Source organism: Aspergillus novofumigatus (assembly GCF_002847465.1).
Source record: "Aspergillus novofumigatus IBT 16806 chromosome Unknown P174scaffold_7, whole genome shotgun sequence".
In the NCBI taxonomy this organism is placed as follows: domain Eukaryota; kingdom Fungi; phylum Ascomycota; class Eurotiomycetes; order Eurotiales; family Aspergillaceae; genus Aspergillus; species Aspergillus novofumigatus.
In genome coordinates this window covers 2,002,570-2,024,288 of record NW_020194280.1, presented here as the reverse complement: position 1 = coordinate 2,024,288, position 21,719 = coordinate 2,002,570, and the positions used below count along the sequence as shown (strand labels likewise).

The 21,719-nt window shown below is 48.3% G+C and overlaps 9 protein-coding genes across 9 annotated transcripts; 5 read left to right on the top strand and 4 right to left on the bottom strand.

Annotated features, from left to right (window-relative positions):
• Positions 1-1,137: 1,137 nt before the first annotated feature.
• On the top strand, positions 1,138-3,471 carry P174DRAFT_454063 (FAD binding domain protein; the record flags this gene model as incomplete). Its single annotated transcript, XM_024829203.1, has 6 exons — positions 1,138-1,203; positions 1,282-1,724; positions 1,795-1,981; positions 2,081-2,752; positions 2,861-3,088; positions 3,164-3,471. 6 exons carry the CDS (start codon positions 1,138-1,140, stop codon positions 3,332-3,334), a joined length of 1,767 nt encoding a protein of 588 aa, XP_024679827.1. The 3' UTR covers positions 3,335-3,471.
• Positions 3,472-7,026: 3,555 nt separating this feature from the next.
• On the top strand, positions 7,027-8,663 carry P174DRAFT_515133 (uncharacterized protein; the record flags this gene model as incomplete). The annotated part of the gene is made up of 2 exons (XM_024832137.1): positions 7,027-7,379; positions 7,522-8,663. 2 exons carry the CDS (start codon positions 7,027-7,029, stop codon positions 8,384-8,386), a joined length of 1,218 nt encoding a protein of 405 aa, XP_024679826.1. The 3' UTR covers positions 8,387-8,663.
• Positions 8,664-9,695: 1,032 nt separating this feature from the next.
• On the bottom strand, positions 9,696-10,865 carry P174DRAFT_412478 (GFA family protein). The gene is made up of 4 exons (XM_024824307.1): positions 10,542-10,865; positions 10,369-10,448; positions 10,148-10,261; positions 9,696-10,027 (listed from the first exon to the last, which is right to left on the bottom strand). The coding sequence occupies exons 1-4, from the start codon at positions 10,687-10,689 to the stop codon at positions 9,929-9,931; spliced, it is 441 nt and encodes a 146-aa protein (XP_024679825.1). The 5' UTR covers positions 10,690-10,865; the 3' UTR covers positions 9,696-9,928.
• A 189-nt stretch (positions 10,866-11,054) lies between these two features.
• P174DRAFT_285984 (uncharacterized protein) lies at positions 11,055-12,375 on the bottom strand. Its single transcript, XM_024821565.1, has 2 exons — positions 11,609-12,375; positions 11,055-11,548 (listed from the first exon to the last, which is right to left on the bottom strand). The coding sequence occupies exons 1-2, from the start codon at positions 12,213-12,215 to the stop codon at positions 11,403-11,405; spliced, it is 753 nt and encodes a 250-aa protein (XP_024679824.1). The 5' UTR covers positions 12,216-12,375; the 3' UTR covers positions 11,055-11,402.
• P174DRAFT_395178 (uncharacterized protein) lies at positions 12,263-13,268 on the bottom strand (the record flags this gene model as incomplete). Its single annotated transcript, XM_024823671.1, has 3 exons — positions 12,263-12,811; positions 12,846-13,087; positions 13,139-13,268. The coding sequence occupies 3 exons, from the start codon at positions 13,266-13,268 to the stop codon at positions 12,263-12,265; spliced, it is 921 nt and encodes a 306-aa protein (XP_024679823.1).
• Positions 13,269-13,287: 19 nt separating this feature from the next.
• P174DRAFT_395175 (F-box domain protein) lies at positions 13,288-14,706 on the bottom strand (the record flags this gene model as incomplete). The annotated part of the gene is made up of 1 exon (XM_024823670.1): positions 13,288-14,706. The coding sequence occupies one exon, from the start codon at positions 14,704-14,706 to the stop codon at positions 13,288-13,290; it is 1,419 nt and encodes a 472-aa protein (XP_024679822.1).
• A 2,817-nt stretch (positions 14,707-17,523) lies between these two features.
• P174DRAFT_463354 (uncharacterized protein) lies at positions 17,524-18,425 on the top strand (the record flags this gene model as incomplete). Its single annotated transcript, XM_024830255.1, has 3 exons — positions 17,524-17,622; positions 17,725-18,240; positions 18,264-18,425. The coding sequence occupies 3 exons, from the start codon at positions 17,524-17,526 to the stop codon at positions 18,423-18,425; spliced, it is 777 nt and encodes a 258-aa protein (XP_024679821.1).
• A 184-nt stretch (positions 18,426-18,609) lies between these two features.
• On the top strand, positions 18,610-18,940 carry P174DRAFT_424060 (uncharacterized protein; the record flags this gene model as incomplete). The annotated part of the gene is made up of 2 exons (XM_024825168.1): positions 18,610-18,753; positions 18,803-18,940. The coding sequence occupies 2 exons, from the start codon at positions 18,610-18,612 to the stop codon at positions 18,938-18,940; spliced, it is 282 nt and encodes a 93-aa protein (XP_024679820.1).
• Positions 18,941-19,713: 773 nt separating this feature from the next.
• On the top strand, positions 19,714-21,709 carry P174DRAFT_412472 (glycoside hydrolase family 1 protein; the record flags this gene model as incomplete). Its single annotated transcript, XM_024824306.1, has 2 exons — positions 19,714-19,883; positions 19,938-21,709. The coding sequence occupies 2 exons, from the start codon at positions 19,717-19,719 to the stop codon at positions 21,619-21,621; spliced, it is 1,851 nt and encodes a 616-aa protein (XP_024679819.1). The 3' UTR covers positions 21,622-21,709.
• Positions 21,710-21,719: the final 10 nt, after the last annotated feature.

Genomic DNA, 21,719 nt, shown 5'->3' with positions numbered 1-21,719 from the left:
AGTTTCTTTGTATGTTTGCACAGTATGATTAATTAATTCTATGGTACTTCGACCGATAAGAGCACCGCGGTTTGTGAACTCTAGTGGTTTGTATGTTTTGTATAGTTTGTTCTACTGCAGAATTTCGCTTTCTTATCATTTGGGCCCACTTAAGAATGGCACACGGCTCTCCAGGGTAAAATGTCCACCCCACTCTTTGGCATGTTTGCACCAATCACTCTTAACATCTTAGCCAGTAGCGGGAGTGGCGCAGTTCAGCCAATCATTTTCAATGCTCACCCCCAACATATAACCACTAAATTAAACCACTTGGCGCGTGTTATATTTTATGAAGCTATTCAACTTCAAGGTGGCGATGCAGCCGCAGAGGACCTGAATTAAGCCACCCAGAGATCGCGCTTCCCACTATATTTTAGGTTTTGCAAAGGCAAGGGTGTTGATAATATTAGTAAAGCTCCCTCTGGGCCCATGCCGGCTTACGAATTGGTATGAGATCATATCTATGACTTGACGCGGACGACGCCTCGCATTGTTGGGTTAAGGTTTGATGAAACCAGGTTATACGGCTACAGGGCCGTGAAACTTCTCGCTAATCCACGTTTAGGGAGACACTCTGCCATTGAGATATGGAAAATCAGCACACGGCCTGAAGACAACATCCGAGTCCAAGGTATCTTTGCTCACTTTAGACATTTTCAGTTAGGATACAAGTTAGTCTCTATTCGCATGAGTGCTTGGCTGGAGGACCCGTTGCCATTGCTGGCTTACCATAAACCTTGACTTGAGTCACACTGGAAATACCACAGGCCAACTGCGCAGCCAGCCCGCTGATGGTGAAGATCTTGCTCTATATGACCTTGGTGGGATCGCCGGGCGACACTAGTCCAGCGCCCACCAACCGCGCGACGATGCGTACTCGCAGCCAGATTACCTAATGCGGTAACCGAGCCGCATGGGGATTGTCGGCAGATCGGTCCACTGCTTCCGATAGGCTCGTTTTCGTATACACAATACCACTTCTAGAAATCTAGCCGACCCAGGACGTTGCCCTTGAACCTCATAGACGGCTATATATATAGCATATAGCCTCTGTGATTTGAAGTCATACAGTCTTCAACAATAAACCGCCTTGGCATCATGCATCTTTTTGTGGCCCTTATCCTGGCGGCCAGCGGCATAACCAATGCCCTTAACTGCAAATGTGTGAGTCTAAAGAAGCGACAATCTGCACCTCTATCGGTGATCGACTAACACTGTGTTGCCATTGTCATCTCCCCGCAGACTCCTTCTGACTCCTGTTGGCCATCCGAGGATGATTGGGCCTCTCTCAATCACACCGTGTCCGGAAGGTTGATCCGAACTGTCCCAGCAGCAGCCGTGTGCTACCCCAATGAGCCCAACTATAATTTAGCAGCATGCAGAGCCGTGCTAGGCAACTGGACAAGATCGACCTTCCACGCGGCAGATCCGGTCAGCGTCGATGATCCGTTTTGGTCCAACAACAGCTGTAACCCGATCTACCCAAATGGAACAAGCATCACAGGCAACGCGCATGCAGGCCAGCAGGGTTGCACCATCGGCAACTACCCGGTTTATGTTATCAATGCCACGGAAGCAGAACATATCCAAGGCGGGATTCGATTCGCAAAGCAGTGGAATCTGCGGCTGAACATCAAAAACACTGGCCACGGGTCCGAACGCAGCATCAACCACGGAAGTTTATCGTAAGGCTTTCTGTTTTCGTAACCACTTTTTCCCTTTGCCTAACATGAAATCTCTCTGACTGAAAGCAAGGATTTGGACTCATCATATGAAAGAAATTCAATTTCATGAAAGCTTCCAGCTTCACCAGTGCAGCAAGCTCGGGTCAGGGGGAAATGCAACCTTCATGGCTGCTACTCTCGGTGCGGGAGTGCAGGGCGGAGAGATGTTTGAAGCACTTGCCAAGCACAATGCCACAGCCGTTGGCGGGACGAACATGGTAAGGAGGATCTCATCCCCAGCCTGAAGATCTATGGCCGACCGAAAGGGACGGAAAGGTTGAGTGTGGAGGCAATAATGCTGATGCGAGAATGTTCAGGATGTTGGTGTTGTAGGGTGGGCAACCGGGGGTGGCCACGGGCTGGCTACGGGCATATATGGGATGGGCGCGGATAACATTATCGAAGCCAAGGTTGTTACTCCGGCGGGCGATATCGTCATCGCGAACGCCTGCCAACATGAGGATCTCTTCTGGGCCATTCGAGGCGGGGGCGGTGGCACCTACGGAGTGATTGTCTCAGTGGCCGTCAGAGCTCATCGTATGCCCATGCTAACAATGATCAATCTCATGCTATCCGCCAGAAATACAACTACCGAGCATGAGTGGTACAGACTCGTTGCTAAGGCCCACCGTTATTTGGCACACCTCCAGGACAACGGAATCCACGGCTACTACACCTTAAGCAGCTCCCCGTTTGTAATGAACGGTGCGCTACTGCTGTACGATGCGAAAAATGGAGCCGCGGAGAAGCTTCTTCGTCCCTTTCAGGACTTCTTGAAGAAGCACGAAACCGTCGTCACCGCTATAGTGCAGCCCCTCGTCACACTGCCCTTGTACGATGTTATTCAAATCATGCCATCCACCGAGTCTGTCGGCAAGGCAGAAGTGGCTAGAGCGTCCCGGTTCATTCCACGAAGGGTGGTTGAAGAAGATGTTGAACGCTTTGCGGACGTGTTGGAGCTCGTCATGTCTCGACAGGATGCTCACGATGTAAGAACCAGCCCCACCAATCCTTCTCCTTTTCCTCCTTTGAACCTTGAGGGTCTTGGTTGGTGTCTTCGGTCTTGTAGATCTTATCTAATGCAAAGTTCGTTGCAGGGTGTATCCTCTCCCTCGATTTCCGGCACTATGACGGGGAGTAAGGTCGCCGTCGATAACGCCTTGAACCCAGCGTGGAGGGATTCAGTCGTGCACTTGATTGTCTCCCAAAGCTGGAATGAATCGCTCCCATCGGACCTGCGTGAACAGGCCGTGTTTAATATGACGTATCGCAAAGGACATGCCCTTCGGCAGCTGGCTCCCGATACAGGTTGCTACGTCAATGAGGTACAACAGTGGCCCTCATTTGGACAAGAGATGTTATGATTTGTTCCCACAGTGGCTAACGGCACTCTACCCCAGGCAAACTCATACGAACCAGACTGGCAATCATCGCTTTTTGGGTCGCACTACCCCAGGCTTCATGCAATCAAGCGCAGCTATGATCCAGAGGGTCTACTTTGGTGTCGGCACTGTGTTGGTAGTGAAGCGTGGATTGAGAAGAAGGACGGAAGGCTGTGTCCTGCCTTTTGAGGCAGGATGAGTCAATTATGTGAAGGGGTTGGAAGGAACAAACGGTACTGTATAGACTTTCGTCATTTTACATCTCACTATACATTACGTATGGACGTTCGGCGTTACAGATTTGGGTTAAACCATATACTGCACACCAGGATTCAATACGTAGGCCTGCGCCCTCCAGAGAGAGGGCTAGTTGACTAGTTTCGTGGCAGCATCTGCTGTGATTGTGTTCTAAAAACAAATTTATAGAGCTTGCATACTGGAAGCGGCGCGAGATGGAGAAAGCAGACACACCGTCGAATAGGCGTAGGCGAAACATCGAATCCAAGATCCAGTAAAAGTGGGATGAGATCATTGGCTTAGGGCTCAATCTCCCTTGCCTTTTCAAAAAAGGGGCTATTCAAGGTTGTGGCGCTCGGTTGCCCACTCCTCAAATTCTGGAATGAAAAAGTTACGGAATAGCTGAAGCCTATTCTATATGCTTTCAATGCTCTCTGTACCATTTGGCATGAAGGTATATGCTAGCAATTGCCGCTAATGACGTTCTCTTGCATAAATGTGATAGTTGAACTCCCAGATCTCCTTCTCTAATATTAATCGTAGTGCATCATACAATGATCAGTAAAGGGTTATCCGTAAATACCCCTCAGTCCACCCAAGTATTATCATTGCAAACTGCAATGTAGGCAATCTACATTGAAATCGACGGAGGTCATCAAGAAGAATTCGAACGAATTCCTGTACCTCAATCTTCATAGTAGCCAACGAGTCCTGGTGAGCTTTCAAGTGGACAGTTGCCGGACTTACGGAAGGACACCAACTCAGGCAGGGCCGGGAGACTTTGTCCTGAACCGTTGCAAATAACTGTCCATCTGAAATGTGCAATGATGACATTGCTAGGGATTCCCCGCCATAGAAGACTCTCAGTGTCGAAAGGAGGTTTGTCTTCTCTATCAAGTACCATATAACTGGCCACTCCACCACAAACCACATGATGACCACCTGCCTTGAATGCCATTCAACGTCTTCTCCCAGCCATAAATTAACAATGTTCAAGATGCACCAGTACATTGATATAGTACATCCTGCAGCAACTGTAGAAGTTACAGCTTGGTAGTGGATATAATTGAACATGATTCACAGCCAGAGCTGGAGAAACCTTTGGTGTAACCCAGAGCACCAAGAAGGTGAAGGGTCCAACCATCCATAAGAAAAATCAATAAATACCATCATCGAAACCACGATTTTCATCCTAGCCTTTTAGGTTGCAGTACCTTCAAAGAATCTAACTAGATCTCTATGCTATACTATTTTAGAGCTAGTTTACCTTTAGCCTGCCTAGGGTTTTCTAGCTATATATAGGAGAATGTGGTTCTTACTATAGATAAAGATTTTCTAACTATCATTAATATATTATTAGATTAGTTATAGTAAGTATACACGTTACTTAGATATAGTACTTAGGCTGATTGATTAGTATACGTTTCACATTATTTAACATCTTGTCTGACTTGGCTCCTTAGCTTTGTTGATCTTAATCTGCGCCCCTCTAGAGAATGGCCCCGGTCCACCAAGTAGGAAATGCAAAGGTCTGGTCTTACTTCGCAGAATGTGGGAGAGGCTTGATGAATCCTTGACCAAAACCTCCTTCACTTAGCCCGCATATGTTCACGTTGTCCTCAAATCAAGGGTCAGACGTCATAATATCTTAATCCTGGTGCTAAATCCAGATCTCAGCTTTGCTGAAGAGCAGGTGTGCAAATCATTCTGGCGAACTCGGTGTCTGGAGAAATTCAGTTGCTGATTGTTCCATGGATAAAGGCACATGACTGCTTGTAGTGGCACAAGGTTGGCGACTTCGTCTTCACTGTCAATAAGATCATTATTATCCTAACGATTCTTCAGCAGGGGTGTAAGTGTAATGGAAGAGACCTCCTGCGACCTTAGGATGTCTGGTTTAACAGGAGTCTCTTTAAAGAAGCTCTTGAATACACCCGAAGGTTCATAAGCAGCAGAAAATACATTATCTACGCCACCCTCACAAGGGGCCGTATCAGAAGAATTAGCCAGGTCTTCGAGGGAGGCTGTTTATTGGCTATCAATTGGGCGTCTGCCAAGTTCTCTTGCTCCTGATACGGCTGATCCACGGATGGTATAGCATCTTTTCGGACCAGGATTGGTGAACTCATTAAGGTATGTTCTCATGAATTGTCCTTGGCAGTTGATTATAATCGGAAGACTTCAAGGGCGCGCAAACGTTAGCCTTTCGGGCAAATTCACTATGAAGGTTGATCTCTTAAATAAAAAGGTTGCTGCAAGAGCGGCGGTTCTTTTATCAAACAGAGTGCCCTTACATCTGAAAACCAGAAGCCAACATAGGCTATGTGTACTTGGTTGTAGGGCTTATAGATGTCATGGGTGCTATTATATTATGTTTACTTGATAAGATGCATAGGTTTATTTTACTTTCTGTGGCTACTATAAGTAAGTCCCTAACAGGAACTAAAGTAAAAGACGTTAGTATGCTCCTTAACTGCATTATATCTTATAATTTAGAGAAGTTCTATTAATATATCCTTAATTCAGAGACTGCAAAAGATATCCACTGTTAGAAATTTGTGATATGGTAACATAGATGGCTCGAGCCCTCCCTGTTTGTCTTCGTAGTCCTCCACATAGCTAGAGAAGCATGAAGACTGCAGCATCATCACGTCCCCTCGGATGCATGCTATACCACATCTAAAACATGGGAGTAAACTCTGGGACCAATGGCATAAATAGCCATAGGCCACTAGTGGTACAAACAACATCATTGTCCTGATATTTACACGACTGAAAGCACAAAGGAGCTTCTCTATTCTTTGTTTTCGGCTCCATTATTCGCCAACTTCAAAATATCAATTCCTAGCGGCAGAGTTCGCTTGCGACATATGAAACCGCAAGTAACTTGCTGGCACAGACTCCAATCAATTACCTCTCTAGGACTGCCACTTCAGAATACTAGGCCCTGAGGAATGTATCAGACGCGAGAAACGTGACCATCTTGAAACCCAACCACTACAAAGGGTTTCATTCTGGATAATGAAATCATCAGTGGTACAACATGACAAGGAGTAACGGTTCCCTTGTTTCTCATACGGAGCCGTTCCAATAGACTGACTCTCCTCCATCTGGCCACCGCATTGAATTTCGAATCGGCGGCTATCCTTTGGACTGAGGGTGCAGGAAAAATATGTGGCGCATAAGAAGCCCAACAAATTAAGGGTTCAATAGAGTCTAATCGTAAGGTATATGAGAGCGTTACGCGCGCGCTATTGTTGGTTAACAGAAGTGGAGACAACCCAGAGATTTCAATCCGTTTTTACCAACCGATCAGATAATTAGGGCCGCGTTTTTTGCGCCTGTTCGTCCTATGGCCAATAATGTCGTGCTCTCAATATTGCCTGCCAAGACGGATGTGTTATCAGCTAATCATCCCCATTTCTCCAACCCCGCCCTCGAGAGGAGATACGTGTCGCCTCTATCACAAAATACGATTGCCGCCGAGGTTGCGAATTATATGAGCGCTTATATATGATCAATGACTGGATATGAGAGCTACTGATGACCTATAAAAGCCCTGTCCTGTCTAGCCCTGACTCTTCAGCACGGTCAGCAATCGTCGCCTCTTCACCATCACTAATACCAAACGAAGCGATCTTACAATGGGAGACCCCATAAGTCTTGCCTGCGGGCTCCTGACTCTGGCCACCTTTGCCTTTCAATCTAGCGTTACGCTCTGTGACACTATTAAAAGTTTCAACACGCATTTGAGGCGCGTACAGGACCTCATGGAGGAACTACAGGCGTTAAGTGATGTTCTGGGTCCGCTCACCGAAATCGTGAACACCAATTCCGACACGGACCTGTCGGCGCTGAAACTCCCTCTACTGCGGTGTGGTAATGCCTGTAAGGACTTCGAAAAGGAATTATTAAAGTGTTCGTCGAGGTCTAGTGGCAATCGGACGAGCTTTCGAGACTGGGCTAGGATTAGGTACATGGGTGATGATATTGATGGGTTTAGGCGGCTCGTGGCGGGTATAAGTTGACCATTAACGTTGCCCTCACGGATGCAAATCTGTAAGTATTATCATCCTGTACCCAGCAGAATCGCAGCCCCCTATATATATATATATATTTGGTGATATTGACCTTGTTAGGCGAAAATCGAGTGTAACGGCCGAAAGTCTCAAAGCCTATCAGGGTCTGATTGAGAGCGCCAAAGAAGAACTTGAGGTTCACCTGGAGGTCATTGATGGGAAACTTGACGCTATACTTGGCAAAGACAGGGCAATGCCTGACGTTGATAATTCAGAGTTGCGAGTGATACAGGAGGAGCGGCTAAGCGCTGAGAAGTGCCTCCAAATCTGCTCGCAGTTATCTCAGCATATCAGCCAGATCCAAGTTGTCCATGAGAGCGACCACAGTACTCCCGGGCTTGCAAGTCCTGATAGCTTCCCTGAGAGAGTTACCAACGAGAGTCTCCAGGACTGCAAACGCAATCTTAGTCTGACTGCGGAAAAGTTAGAAAAGCATATGCGGGATCTCACGGACCGGCTGTTGGCGAAATCGAAGCGAGAAATGACATCCGAGGAATACCTAGACCTTCAAAGGCTACGCGACGAATGGGATACAGCCCGCCAGTGTATGGACATTTGTTCGAAGGCCGACGCCCGCCTAAGGGAGAATGCCAGTACTATTGAAAATTATGCGACTGGTGATTCAGTACAGTTCATGGTTTCGACTGATGGAAAGACCATTCATGGTAAAAATAGAGGGCTTGGGTGGAGAAATAGGCAGGTTGGAGGCCATCTCAGTGACGTTTCCGTCCAACAACTATCACGGGACATGACAAGTATGAATATTCGGCATGTTGAAAGCGAGGTTCAAACCTGTGCAACAAATACGCCATCTGTCCCTGACAGCGCGGAAAGAGATGAACCACCCCATGAATTCAAGGATCGGTACGGACGAGGTTTCAAGCTTGCCCCCGATTCTTCCTCGGCCATTTACAATAGAGCATAATGGACGTGGACCTGGTGCCTCGACTCACCCTTAGTGGTGACATCGTCCAGTTCTATGATCCAGTCATAACTAGGCCCACCTCCCTGGCCCATGTTTGATTTGTACCGTCCGGGATTGGTCTAGCAATGTCTTGTGTGAATAATTGCTTGGAATCATGTTTTGCTTGGTCTGTTATTACGAGAGGCTAAGATGCTAGGTTAAGGTACTATATGTATTGAGCTTTATCTCATTACTGATGAGTAGAATAAACAATAGGTCTTGACTCACAGCGCCAATGACAGATGCACACCTCCACTCATTCCAAACGTTTCTTCGATTCTTTCGCGACTGGCCTTTCACCTTTTCGGCCGCATACAATGGCCGCGGCTTCGTATAATGACACCCTCCGAATCGAGCTTGACCCATGGCGTTAAAGTTGTTACTCTATTCATGGGCGAAATTTCAACCAACCTCATGTCTCCAGACAATATCTCATTTGGAGCTGGGAGCCTCTATGACGATTGCTTTGAGCAGGCCAAGGAAAGGAGCCAAAACCATGCCAGAAATAGCATGAAACTAGCAGAGTTTGCCATGACAGGTCATGTACCAAATTCTGGTTAAAACCCCGAGACGTGGAGAAGGTGAGTATTTGTGGAAAGGTACTTCCGCTTGGATAACCTGGTTCTTGAATGCGGTGGGATGGAAGAAGGTCTTCGACCCAATAGTCAAAAAGATGGTCGGACTTGACAACCCAGAAGTCCGGAAGTCCATTTTCGACAGGAGCCAGCTATTTGCAAATTGAGGGTGCAGCTTCGCCAAGCAAGAGATGCAAGGGTTACTAACAACGTCATGTGAACTCACGTTCCAGCCATGCCACAAGTCTACAAGTTCTCCATTAGTTGTTGCCCGTCGAAGTAGGGATTCTGTTATGATTCATATAAGATCGTTAGATTCGCTTGTGATCGCCATGCATATGAAATACGAAACTTGCTTGATAAGCTCAATATCAGATAGTAGCTATTCTATTTAATGAAGCGATATAGCACGCCTCAGTAACGTGCGTATTGGACGAGAGCGCTAAAATTATAAGTGCTTGCTGTTCAATAAGCTCTAGCGTAGCTAGAATATAGAGGTCATGAAACTTCTGAATCCAAGCGAATCAGTGTCTCTTCTTGTGAGGAGTCTAATGTTTTATTAATAGATGGACCCGTAGAACACGCGCCACAACCTTGAAAATCGCCTAGAATAAATGATGATATAGGGCATTCGATTCATGTGTTAAGTCTGGTAAATTCAGTTTTATTCTACACAAGAACATTTTGCAGAGCCGGAGAGATACGCACCTGCAGCTTGCTACATTAGTCTAAACCGCCTCGAAAATAATATCATCAGATCACTACATAGGATAGGGGTGAGCAAAAGAATAAAACATTGATCGTTCAAAGAAAGGAAACACGACAAGTCAATCAGAACATAGACGAGATTTAAGTAGTCGTTCTCACTGGAATTTGAACTGTCTCTCGCGTATATTTTTTCCCTGCTCGTGGAGTATATTCGCGGGCCTTAGAGCGGTCCCTCTCCTAACGGAGGTAATTGTACTCTCTTCCCATCAGCCTTGGTAATCTCTATGGTCTCCAAATCAATACCGTGTAATAGGCGCACCTAAAATGGAACAACAGTATATCGGTTAGCCTAAATGTACGCTCTCTTTCACGATACTAACAAGGGGTTATCCATAGAGACAGAAGATCGAGGTATTTAGAAATAAAGTGCTTGACCTACATTAACAGCGTGCTCGCCATATCTAAACTTCGGGTTTAGCGATTTGTTGTATACATTGGCCCCACAGGTCCCGCAAAAGAAGATCTGTATAGAATGCGAACCGAACCGATATTCCTATGCAAAATTAACCATGTGTTTTAGTAATTGCTTCACCAGTAGCTTAATACGGCGGACTGTAAGTAATCATGGGTGGACAGGTAGCTGTTTTAGCAGATGCTAACCTTAAGTGAACTTGCTCCTTGATAGATCTCAACATCACCCACGAACGTGAGCAGACTGCCTGCAATGTGACAATAGCTACCTGGGGTGTTTCTTAGTATAACAGTCAAGCCATTTTGTATTACGCAGACGGCGCGCGTACAATCATGCAGGGGTTATGCGCCAATGCACATACAGTTACAAGATATCACCGTCAATTGTGATAACAGAGATGGCAGTTTCACAGAGAAACTCGCTGCCTTACAGTGGCAACTTCCCTCGTAAATGATTTGAGTTGGTAAGTCGATAGACTCCTTGTTGTCAGCATTCTTGGATTGAGCCATTTTGTAAGTCGCAAGATCTGCGCTGCAGGGGCTTTTTGTCGCATCAAAAGTTGCACTGAAATAAGTCCCAAATGATAGAGGTATTTAATTTAAACTCCAACAAGTGTGAGAGGCCAGAAAACGGGTGTGTGGTTGGGCGGAGCCTATTCAACTGCATCTCGCGTTGATTAATGGTTGAAGCCCACACCGATTGAGAACAGTGGGGCCAGGTTCGTTGGCGGTCTTGTTGGATCAACTGGTTGGGACTGAATCGGGTTCGGCTGAATGTACAGACCGGCTAGGTGGTAGTTCAAAGATTAATAATCTAACATGAATCATAAGTTAGCCAATAAAAAAAAGAGATAATGATGAGTTATCATCCTGGAGCCGATGTTCACTTTGATGACGATTCCATAAGGTCCCATTGACAAAGCACTTATTGAAATCAACTCCCATTTGGTGCTAGACGGAGTTTAACATTCAGTACATTCCTCAATCACCCTCTGCTTTTCATAAGTGGCCAAGCCCTCGAACTTCTACTTCAACTCGCTTCTCTTGTGATGCGTATGCCACAAGAGTAGCGTTTCGATCTATGGTCTATGTACGCTCATGAGGCGCATTTTCTTTAAGCACAGCCACAGTCTCTGTTTCCCGACTAGAAAGGCTCGCTAAAATCATTGCTTCATTTGCCGTAATCCCAGGTTCGGGCGAAGCATAAGAGGCAACGCTCAGTATCACCAGCGTAAGGAAGTCGGGGACACCAAAAAGATCAAGAATGTTGATGTCTCGCACTCGCTTGAACTTGGCTTGTTATCAAGGTTGTTGAGGTCGAGTGCAGGCGGGATGCCCCCAGGCTGGTCAGGACCAATCCCATTGATGGCTATTTCTCGTCAGCCTGTGGTATCAACAGCAACGGCAGAAAGGGATGCATTGAACCTACATGGAGGCCCAATACTGCAGCCTATCCAGCAAAGTATGCAGATGTCCAGGATGCTATCACCGCAATGATGGCCACAGCCTGTCGCATGAGTGCAGGATGGCTTTGGGGGTCCTGACGCGTGATGAACAGAGGTTATGGCCGCGCCCCCAGTAGTCTGGGCACCGCTTGTCATAGTTGTGGTTACACCACCTGTCGTAGTAGTTGTAGTTGGTGTAGTGCTGGGCGGCTCTGAGGACCCAGGCCAAGGAGGCAGCCAGAACGTGCGTGTCCGCGCTGGATAAGTACTCCCGTAAATGATAATTGGGTCAGTGGTGGTCAAAGGGGGCGCAATGATGCTCGGAATGGGATATATGACGGTCGAGTTGACGGTAACTGTCTCATCAAACCACAGGATCACCGAGGTCGTCACCGTAGGAATGCTGATAGTGGTCGTATCAACGGTAATCTGGTAGATGGTAAGCGTGGATGTCGCGCCTGATATCTCAAACGTGGTTGCTGAGTTGAACCCAACTGTCACCGACGTAGTGAGCGGTGGGAAACAAAACGTTGTCTCAGTAGTGAGTGTTAGAGGGGGCAAGATATAGGTGCATGGCGGCGAGCATTGCATCGTAACTGGAGTCCCTGGGTTTCCAGACCAGAGGTCCGGATCGATTGTCACGCTGCCCGATCCATCGCTAAGAGAGGATCCGATATCCTCTCCTTGTGTAGAAAGGGCGAGCCATGCCGCAATGCCGCTGGTGTATCTGTTGCGCGTGGTGGAGTTGAAGACCAGGGGTGGAAGTCCCCCGCGTGGCGTGATGATTTGGACGTTGCCCTTGGTGAAGATATGTATACCCACAGGCTTGAAGCAAAGTTGGTCTCAATGTGAGCCTCGTCAGTGCAACCCAGTTGGTTGTTCTGGAAGAGGGAGTAGAATCCCGCACTATAGATGAAAACGTCTATGGAACCAAGCACTCCCAGTGCCCATGCCCCCTTGCAAAGGTCGTCTGCACAATTGTCATACACTAGATCGGAGGGGAATTCCCCAGCTTGGTATGGCTTGAGAGCATCGGGATTTGGCTGCCAGTACGGAGTCTCGGTCTGCATATGACCGAGGTAGGTGTTGGATGCGTTCAGAAGCTGGTATTGATACGTCTGCGAGTGCTCGCTGGCGGTGCCATACAGCCATGTCGGACCCTGAGATTCTATCAGAACCCCGAACCCCTCTCCCCGCGTAAATGGAGATCTGCGTTTAGACGTCCAGCGGGATCCCATCGGTGGTCTCATAGGGGTCGGCATTGAAAGGGTTATCGAGGCCATGATCAGCCACCCAGGCCCAGACGTTTTTAAAGTAGCCCGAAGAGTCCTTTGTTATATGCAACAGTAGTGAAGCCGCCATGCATTTCGAGTTGACGACGATTTGACCTGTTGGGCAGTCCGCCGGCTGAAGATTAGTCCCTTCAGCACCGCCAACTCGGAAATGACTATCCCACATGGCAGCTACAGTAGTATGAGCATCGGCTTTATCGCAAGATATTTTAGAGAATATACCGCTTCCTTGAGAGCTTTCATGCACGTTCCATTCCATCAAGATCGCTCCCGCCGTGGAGCCCTGGACGGTGAACAGCATTTCGCTAATGTCAATGACTCCAGAGTCGCCATCATTGCCCACCTGAGCCATGACTTTGGGATTTATGCTTCTATCGGTGGGGTCCGTATTCCTGCCGTTGCTCAAGCATCCACTGTTGTCTCGCAGGAGATCCCAGAGGTATTGGCATTCCATGGGGGAGGTGATATAGGATCGGGTGTTTCAGCTCCTCGCCTTCCCGCTTCAACGTATTGCTGCCATGCGCACCAACCCAGGCGTTGAACCTAGGCTCCCCGGCGCCTGTAAAGTGTACCAAGTCCCCTTGGATCATAAGCTCGTCAAGGTATAGATATGACAGACTTGAGGTTTCGCCCGTGCAAGCATCGAAGATTGACCTGAATGTACCAGAAACCATTTGAACACTTTCCAAAGAGAGCCTGCGGAGCCGCGTCCGCTTCAGGAGTGCAAGTAAGTCTCTCTCCCGGATAAACACGCCCCGAAGAGAGCAATCTTCCAATGCTGGTAGTGCTGCTGATTCCGCTACACGCTGGAAGAGCCTTTCCCTCGGGCTGGGGATGTGGAAGGTAAGATGACGAGAGTTCACAAGATACTGGTGTATCTGTAGGCTTTTGAGCTCGTGACACACGTCTAACATCCTTGCTAGGCCAACAAAATTGTCTTCATCTTGCGCCTCCTCCCTGACTTTGTCGATGTCTCTATCGTGCTCATCGTCCGACCAGTCGATCACATCGGCCGAATCGCCGGAGCGCTGGGCGCCTTGGGGTGTGAGCAAGAGAATCCGGTCTGAAAAACTGATAGACAAAGCTTTAAGAGCTCTAAGGACTTTGGAGAGTCCCTCGTTACGATAATCAATCTGGGAAAGCTCCCGACTCTCCAGGCTGCATCGCTGCATGTAGTAACCGGTAAAGACATTCAAACAGTCAACCGCCAGTAGACTTTCCTGTAGAGCCGCCAATACAATCCGGAAGGTCTCTGCCGTAGTCTGCCAGATAAGGCTCCAATCACCGCCAGCCAGGGGAGTTATCTCGCGTTCCGCATCTTGACGGTACACCGTAACCTCGAGCGAGAGGGATTGGAGTTTCCTCTCGGCGCTATTCGTCGCCAGGTACTTAAAAGCCTGGCTGAGAAGCTGCACAATCTTCCCCGACTCCAGTAGTTGCTCATAATCCTGTCGCCGCTGTCGAAGAATCTCCAATTCTCGCTTCCTGGGGTCGGTTGCGTCTGCTTTGAGGCCTGCTTCGAGAGCCATAGTGTCGTTAACCACGCCAACCAGCGTTAGGTGGCGAGTTTCGCAGCCGAGCCAACCACGCTGTGTCAAAAGCCCGAGCTGTTGCAGGTCTGCTCCCGTGACCTTGACACGCTTAGAGCGGAAGTTGAATCTAAACCGTCCCTGGGTGACTCGAGACCGAAGATATCGATTTGTCTGTCGGAGATTGCCCGCATCCGCCAGGTCCAGGTATGCGACGATTTCCTCGACAATCTTTGCAGGGCATTGCTCGAGACCCGCCATGGTGTTTGCTGCAGTTGGAAAGGGACTGGTGTCAGCAAGAGATAAGGAGTAGCTGCCTACTAGTACATTTTCTTTGCGGGGGTTTGAGGCGGGGTTCTCGCTTACTCGACTTTGCTAATTGACCTACTCCGCACGAGAGTCTAGCACACGCATTGAGATTGTGAACAAGCGTCGCGTCGCAAACGAGGTCCATGGCAGAATCAATGATAACCACCACTTCCCTAGGATGGTATTTGGGCAGTTTGCCCCTCCCCGGTCAACGGTAAAAGACATAAAAGACCACGGGTCTTGGTATGGTGTGAGAGATCCAACAACCTTATTGCATTGCGTCCTAAGCTTTCAACCTTTCCGTGATAGACATTATCTCTTCACAAGGAGTCTTCTGAACTTTGCAAAACTCGAAGCAAAGGAGTACTTCGATGATTCCTTGCCCGAATATGCCACCCTATCACACACCTGGGGCGGGGAAGAAGTCTCGCAGCAGGGCTTGAAGAATGGAAACTACGCTCACATAGAAGGATACGCCAAGAGAAGAGGATGCTGCTTGATTGCCTCGTCTTGTAATATCGGTTGGGTCTAGATCGATATATGCTGTATTGACAAAACCAGCGGCGCCGAGTTAACAGGGGCGATTTACTCGATGTATTGGTGGTATTAGGGGGCGAAAGTCTGCTATGCCTTCTTAGAGGACGCGAGACTGATACTCTTTCTACAAAGCCGGGGTTTACTTGCGGTAGACATTTCAAGAGTTAATCGCACCATGTACTGTGATATTCCTTAATAGAGACAAGGAGGAGATCGGGAGCAAAGATATTCTTTAGCGGCAGATATCCGAACACGCCAGCATAGCTACAATGATTTTGTCTGGGGCCGAAGAGTTCGTCCCGGATCCTGACCATTCTCTGCTTTATGAACTTTGGGTATAGGCTGAAGCCTCTTCTAGATGGCAAAGCTCACCCAGTTCGTGCGTCTTATGAATTGCACACCGTCTCTAGATACCCTATTGCACTGGATGACGGATCCTTCAGCTCGTCAAAGAAACTCACTATGACGTCCCAAGGTTGCCTTCCGCGTAGATTATACCTCACCATTTCTTTATAGATTCGTTCTCCTTTCTCGTCAGCGAACTCGATGAAATAAGCCAACCGCCTTGCAGTTCGCCCCTGGTATTCACAAGTCCCCTCTATCAATGCAGGAATCTGGGACTTGACCGCCGCCGAGAGATATTCAGGTGGGTCTTCATCATCAAGGTGGCAGCATGGTAGCCCTCTAAACATTTCAATAGAGAGGGTAGCTTCCTGGTCTAAGTCTGCAGGGAAATAGATTGTCAGGACCCCATAAAGCCTCTGTGGAGGGAAAAGCGGGTTTGCGCGTATGATAATCTCTCTATCACGGATCGGCCGGGCAACTTCTTGGCTGCATGAGCGATGTGCAAGGGCTTCATTCAATCTGAGGAAAAGCTCTGAGGTATGAAACTCTTCTCTGTCTCTGCTGCTTCTCCACTCTAGTAGTTAGTTAATTATTGGATATTTAGAAGACGGCATAGCATCTTCTTACATTGAAAGGTTAATGCTGCTTACGAATAATCGACCACTCAGTCTCGCTTAGTTCATGTGGACAGCCTCGGGCGATAACGATGCATTCTTTAAGTTTGTGTATCTCTTATAGGGTCGCAAAAAGTTCGTCACTATTTGGGATGACACCATTGGGTGGATCTTTGAGCGATATCCATTCTAGCAATCTGCGGCTCTGAGGTGGCCTTTCCTCTGGAGTTGGATCTTTGGCGTTTGTTTTCAAGGTAGTGTTGTTGATAGCATGCAAGTCATTCTGTTGCTTTAAAGCGCGTTTCATTGTAGTCTTCTCCGCATTCATTTTACTAGCACGTATGACCGATTAAGTAACAGACATAGTGTAGTGAACCAATAAAGCAGTGCTAAATAAAAAAAAAGTGGTTCAGGAGTGTCAAAAGAGATAGGAGAGCTTATATGATGGTGTATTGAGGTGCCAACCCAGAAACAGCAAAACTAACAGCATGTAGTAGTTCACACGTCCCATATTACAAGTGCAATTGAAGGTGCTGAGATTGTTCATATGGCTGTACTGATTCATTCTGACCATGGGCCTCCAGGCGCCCTTTCCAGCTAGCAGAACCGGTTCATCATCACATAAAAGCAGCTTCGCAACTCGTCCATCGTCACTATGTCACTCACTGGAGAGAATGCCCGTCTGGTCTTCGCAGCTATCAAAGCATTCAAAGCAAAGAATTATAGTGTGTTTGTGTGTCCTGAATTAGGAAAAATCAGCCATGAATAGGCTGTGGTAAGGTATATACATCCCATTATTAAGGGTTGGCATTAATGAAAATTGTAAGAGACTACCCTGTAGTCTTTAGTGAAAGTGAATTACTAGAAGTATCAAAAGCCTCTTATCTTTTCTTGTTTTCCCTTATCCTTAATGCTCTGCTTCTGCTCCTTGTAATCATAGTATATACACTGAGCTTATCTTGGAAGAAGTATATAAACTATACTAGGATGAACTATACTAGGATGAACTGTGTAAGGTCAACTAGTTCTTATAAAGTAGTAATTTACAGTGTGGAAAGACTGTAGTTTCTTGCCCAAAACCATACATAACCATGCCCTTCCTGTTATCACCCAGACTTACTCCATAGTTAAAGTAATACGAAAAGCCCGAAAGCCCCGCTAATAGTGAGATCATGTGATGATCATCCTCGTCCCTCATTTGGCTTTTTTTCTCCCTCTTGACATTAAGTTCCATCTCGACTCACCCTTCAGTAGCTCACCAACACATTTTGCAATGGATGATGATCGAATCTTACATTACCTGCCGCCAGGATGGACGGAGGAGATGTATCAGAACCAGACTGATGCCGCCCTTGAAGCCCTTTCAGAACAGGTGCGTGGACATATTACCAAGAGTAAAGAGAAGAGAACAAGATATATTCTGTCCTCTTAGTGTCATCTGTACAGTCTCCCAGGCGAATGCTGACATGACCAGGAACTACAAAACCTGATGGACCGCCAGGCAGCCGAAGCCAAGCTCATCAGTGCGGAAAACATGGCCCGCAGAAATGAGAGACGCATCGAGCGCGGGGCTCCCCCAATACAACTCCCGTCGCCAGCAGCCGATCTCGAAAATTTGAAAACGCTAGTCTCGCTGGTCGAGGAGGAAGACTGGCCTGATTTCGGGTTTTTGGTGTTCCGCACGTATTATTCCGATGAGCCACTCTGGGAGAAGTTCCTGGCCCAATACGGCGATATCCTCGATGAGGGGATAGACGCCGCCCCGGCAGAATCCGGGATTGAGCGGATTCGCGACCGGGCTTTTCTCAAGTTTGTATCGGATGAAGCAATGGCAGGGGAGACGCCCGCAAGGGTGGCGTATGCCTATCGCCTGTCCGCGGAGGAGATGGACGACGATGCTGAGGAGGACAGACTTGAGCCTGGTCTCCACACACGGATGTGCCTCATGGTCGACGAGGAGTGTATGCGTTCCGTTGTGGATGAGAACCGAGTTCTCCTGCGCCGTTCATGAAGGCGGTTGACGTCACCGTGGGAGAGCAGCGATTGTCGTACTCGGGGACGTTCAAGGTGGCTATCGCTTCGCTGATCACCAAGTTCTACCCCGCGCTGCTTGACTGTGAGGACACCACCTCGGATCTTGCGCCCCCAACGGAGGATGCAATTTGGGGGGCGTGAACCCCGAAACTCCCGCGATTCATGAGAGATAGACAGGGTTGATTGAATGACCCATTCCATTTCGTACGCTATTATGTGGCAAGTATTATCAGGTCAACGAAGGGGATTACCGCCAACTCATTGCTCTCAACTTCACCATCACTGTTTCACTATTTGAAGCCATCAACCCGCAAATTGACGCGGGATGCTCAAACCTGTCCCCTGGGCTATATTACTGCGTTCTTCCAACAGCAGACTGGAACCAGACTACGACCACGACCACGTCAAGCTACCAGACCGCACTGGCACCCACGCCCAGTGGAACTACCGCAAATTGCTACGAGGTAAGGTGATAACTAAGAAATCCTTGGGCTTGTGACCCACTAATCTGGCCCCAGTGGTATGTGGTACAATCGGGCGACTATTGCGCCAAGACCGAACCGGTGTATGGGATTACTATGGCGCAGTTGCAGCAGTGGAATCCAGATCTCAAGGATGACTGCTCGAACCTCCAGCTTGAACCTCTAGCTGAATGATGCCTACTGCGTACATGGAGATCCTGGCGGTGGCAAGATGGCTGTCCGAGTTCGAGCATTTCCCACGTCGCCATAATCATACCAAGAATAGGGAGGAAATATGGTGGAAGCAACCTTTCTTGAGGAACAAATGTCATTGATAGTACCTCCACTTTTTCCATTGCTTGGAAGACAATAACTGGCAGCACATTTGGATAGTCAATACAGTGTGCCGACTGAGATAGAAAGGAAAGATCAAGAAGGAATTCTCGATGATTGACCTTTTGATTCCCGTTGAAATGGACTACCTTTTGCTCCCAAATCTCTGTTAACATGTATTTCTAATGCTTGATTTGTGTGCTGCTCTAGTGGTATGCCAAAGTACAAATTCTTCTCGATAACATTGCTTACAAGGAGACAGGCTCGGATGTACGGATCAGTACGGTGATGTTGTTGTGTAGCCTGAATACAACAACTGATGCCCCATTAATGCCCATGTGTTTGGAATAAATTTTCCACCTGTTGCTTCCCTTAACCCCGCATGAAGTCATCAGCCATCTCGGGAATACTTCGGATGTCGGGGTGGGGGAAACCTGGAGAATGTGGGGTGGCGAACCACTTCTGTCCATACAAATGATACAATCCAGTTCTACCTGTCGATCATTGCCAGTTTGTGTACGTCTAAGCGGCATCGGACTGAAATGCGACTGTCCTCTGCCTGCCGCTATGAAATGGTATAAGAGGGGTGCCTCTGGCTGTAAGCTATGCATGAATTGAGTTTCTACCACTTGAACAAAATGCAGACTATATTTTCATGGTTTGTTATACTCCTGGGAGCTGCTGAGGCACAGCAGCTGTATATCACGACGACTGGCTATCCCGATCGCCCACAATGCACAAAGCCAGCGGCCTCCCCGGAGTACTACTTTCACCCATTCTCCTATACTCTAAATGAGACAGTACGGTGAGTAGACAGTGGCAATAGTGGATCAGAGGAGAACTACGCTAATGATTACAGCTTTGCCACTTCTGTACCGAAGCCAACCACCACCCATACTTATGGGCCTCATTATGCTCATGCCGTGAAACATCTCAGCCCCGTTCCAGCGACGACAACATGGGGCAATTGGCTCCCTTATCAGACCGTCATCACGGCCACTGATACCACAGACCCTTATGGACAAGCCGCCTGGTCGAAGCTGTGGGAGCAGGCGAGCATCCAGAACTATACGACAACCGGCCTGTACTCGACGACTGTCAGTCCAACTCCGGTGCCCAGTAGTTCGCTGGTCCTACCGCCCGCTGACTACTTTGGCCCAACGGACTGCTATAGCTTTCCCGATGACTTCGTCTTCGGAGTGGCAGGCAGTGCTGCGCAGGTCGAGGGTGCAGTGGGCTTGGAGGGCCGCAGTCCGACTATCCTCGAAAAACTAGGCAACGCGACTCAGCCAAAGGACTACGTCACGAACGAGAACTACTACCTGTACAAGCAGGATATCCAACGTCTGGCGGCCATAGGCGTCAAGTACTACAGCTTCTCCATTCCGTGGACGCGCATCCTCCCCTTTGTTCTACCCGGGAACCCAGTAAACAAGCAGGGCATCAAGCACTATGATGATCTGATCAATACTGTGCTTGACGCTGGAATGCTGCCCATTGTAACGCTTCTTCATTTCGACAGTCCCTGGATGTTCGTGGCCGGCAGCAACTTCACAGCCAAGCCGGACATAGGCTACAGCAACGGAGGCTACCACAACGAGACATTCGTCGACGCCTTTGTCAACTACGCCAAAATCGTCATCACGCACTTTGCCGACCGAGTCCCCATCTGGGTTACATTCAACGAGCCCCTTCTGTACGCATTAAATTTCAAAGGCGCCGATAACGTCGTGCGGGCGCACGCACAAGTATACCACTACTACCACGACGTCCTAAAGGCCACCGGCAAAATGGGCATCAAATTCAACGACAACTTCGGCGTGCCTCGCGACCCGCGTAATGCCAGCGACGTCCACGCCGCAAACCGCTTCCAGGAGATGCAGCTGGGGCTGTTCGCCAACCCAATCTTCCTCGGGAAGCAGTATCCGGAATCCATCCTGAACACCCTCCCTGGTGCGAAACCGCTCAGCAAGCACGACCTATCCTATATCGCGAACACGTCCGATTTCTTCGGCATCGATCCTTACACTGCGACGGTTGTCTCCCCGGCGCCCGAAGGGATTGAAGCCTGCGCTGTGAACGCCTCAAGCAAGCTCTTCCCGTACTGCGTGGTCCAGGAAACGAAGAATGGATACGGGTGGAACATCGGCTATCGCTCGCAGAGCTACGTCTATATCACGCCCACCTACCTCCGGGAGTACCTGAACTATCTGTGGAATACATTCCGCAGCCCTGTCTTCGTGTCAGAATTTGGGTTTCCTGTTTTCGGAGAGGCTGAGAAGACGGACCTGTCTGATCAGCTGCTTGATACGCCGCGGAGTATTTATTACCTTTCATTCATGTCGGAGATTCTCAAGGCGATCCATGAAGACGGGGTGCGCGTTATGGGGGCGTTGGCGTGGTCGTGGGCGGATAATTGGGAGTTTGGGGACTACAAGCAGCAGTTTGGGCTGCAGGTGGTTAATCGGACGACGCAGGAGCGATATTACAAGAAGAGTTTCTTCGACTTAGTTGATTTTGTGTCATCGAGGATGTCTAAGTAGTCTCATCTGTGGGCATCTATGAGCAAGCATGTCAGCTGTGCCGTCGACGGGCGTGGTCCGCATTCCCGTTCGAATATAGTTGGTTTATTCAGTATTAA

Bases quoted from the DNA above. Each gene is read 5' to 3' on its own strand.
- P174DRAFT_285984 (XM_024821565.1), bottom strand. From the start codon at position 12,215: ATGCAATGCTCGCCGCCATGCACCTATATCTTGCCCCCTCTAACACTC. The intron at 11,549-11,608 runs GTAGGTTCAATG...GACGAGAAATAG, and splicing joins CTGCAGTATTGGGCCTCCAT to CCATCAATGGGATTGGTCCT.
- P174DRAFT_412478 (XM_024824307.1), bottom strand. From the start codon at position 10,689: ATGGCTCAATCCAAGAATGCTGACAACAAGGAGTCTATCGACTTACCA. The intron at 10,449-10,541 runs GTATGTGCATTG...GAAACACCCCAG, and splicing joins GACGGTGATATCTTGTAACT to GTAGCTATTGTCACATTGCA. The intron at 10,028-10,147 runs GTAGGTCAAGCA...GTTCCATTTTAG, and splicing joins ATGGCGAGCACGCTGTTAAT to GTGCGCCTATTACACGGTAT.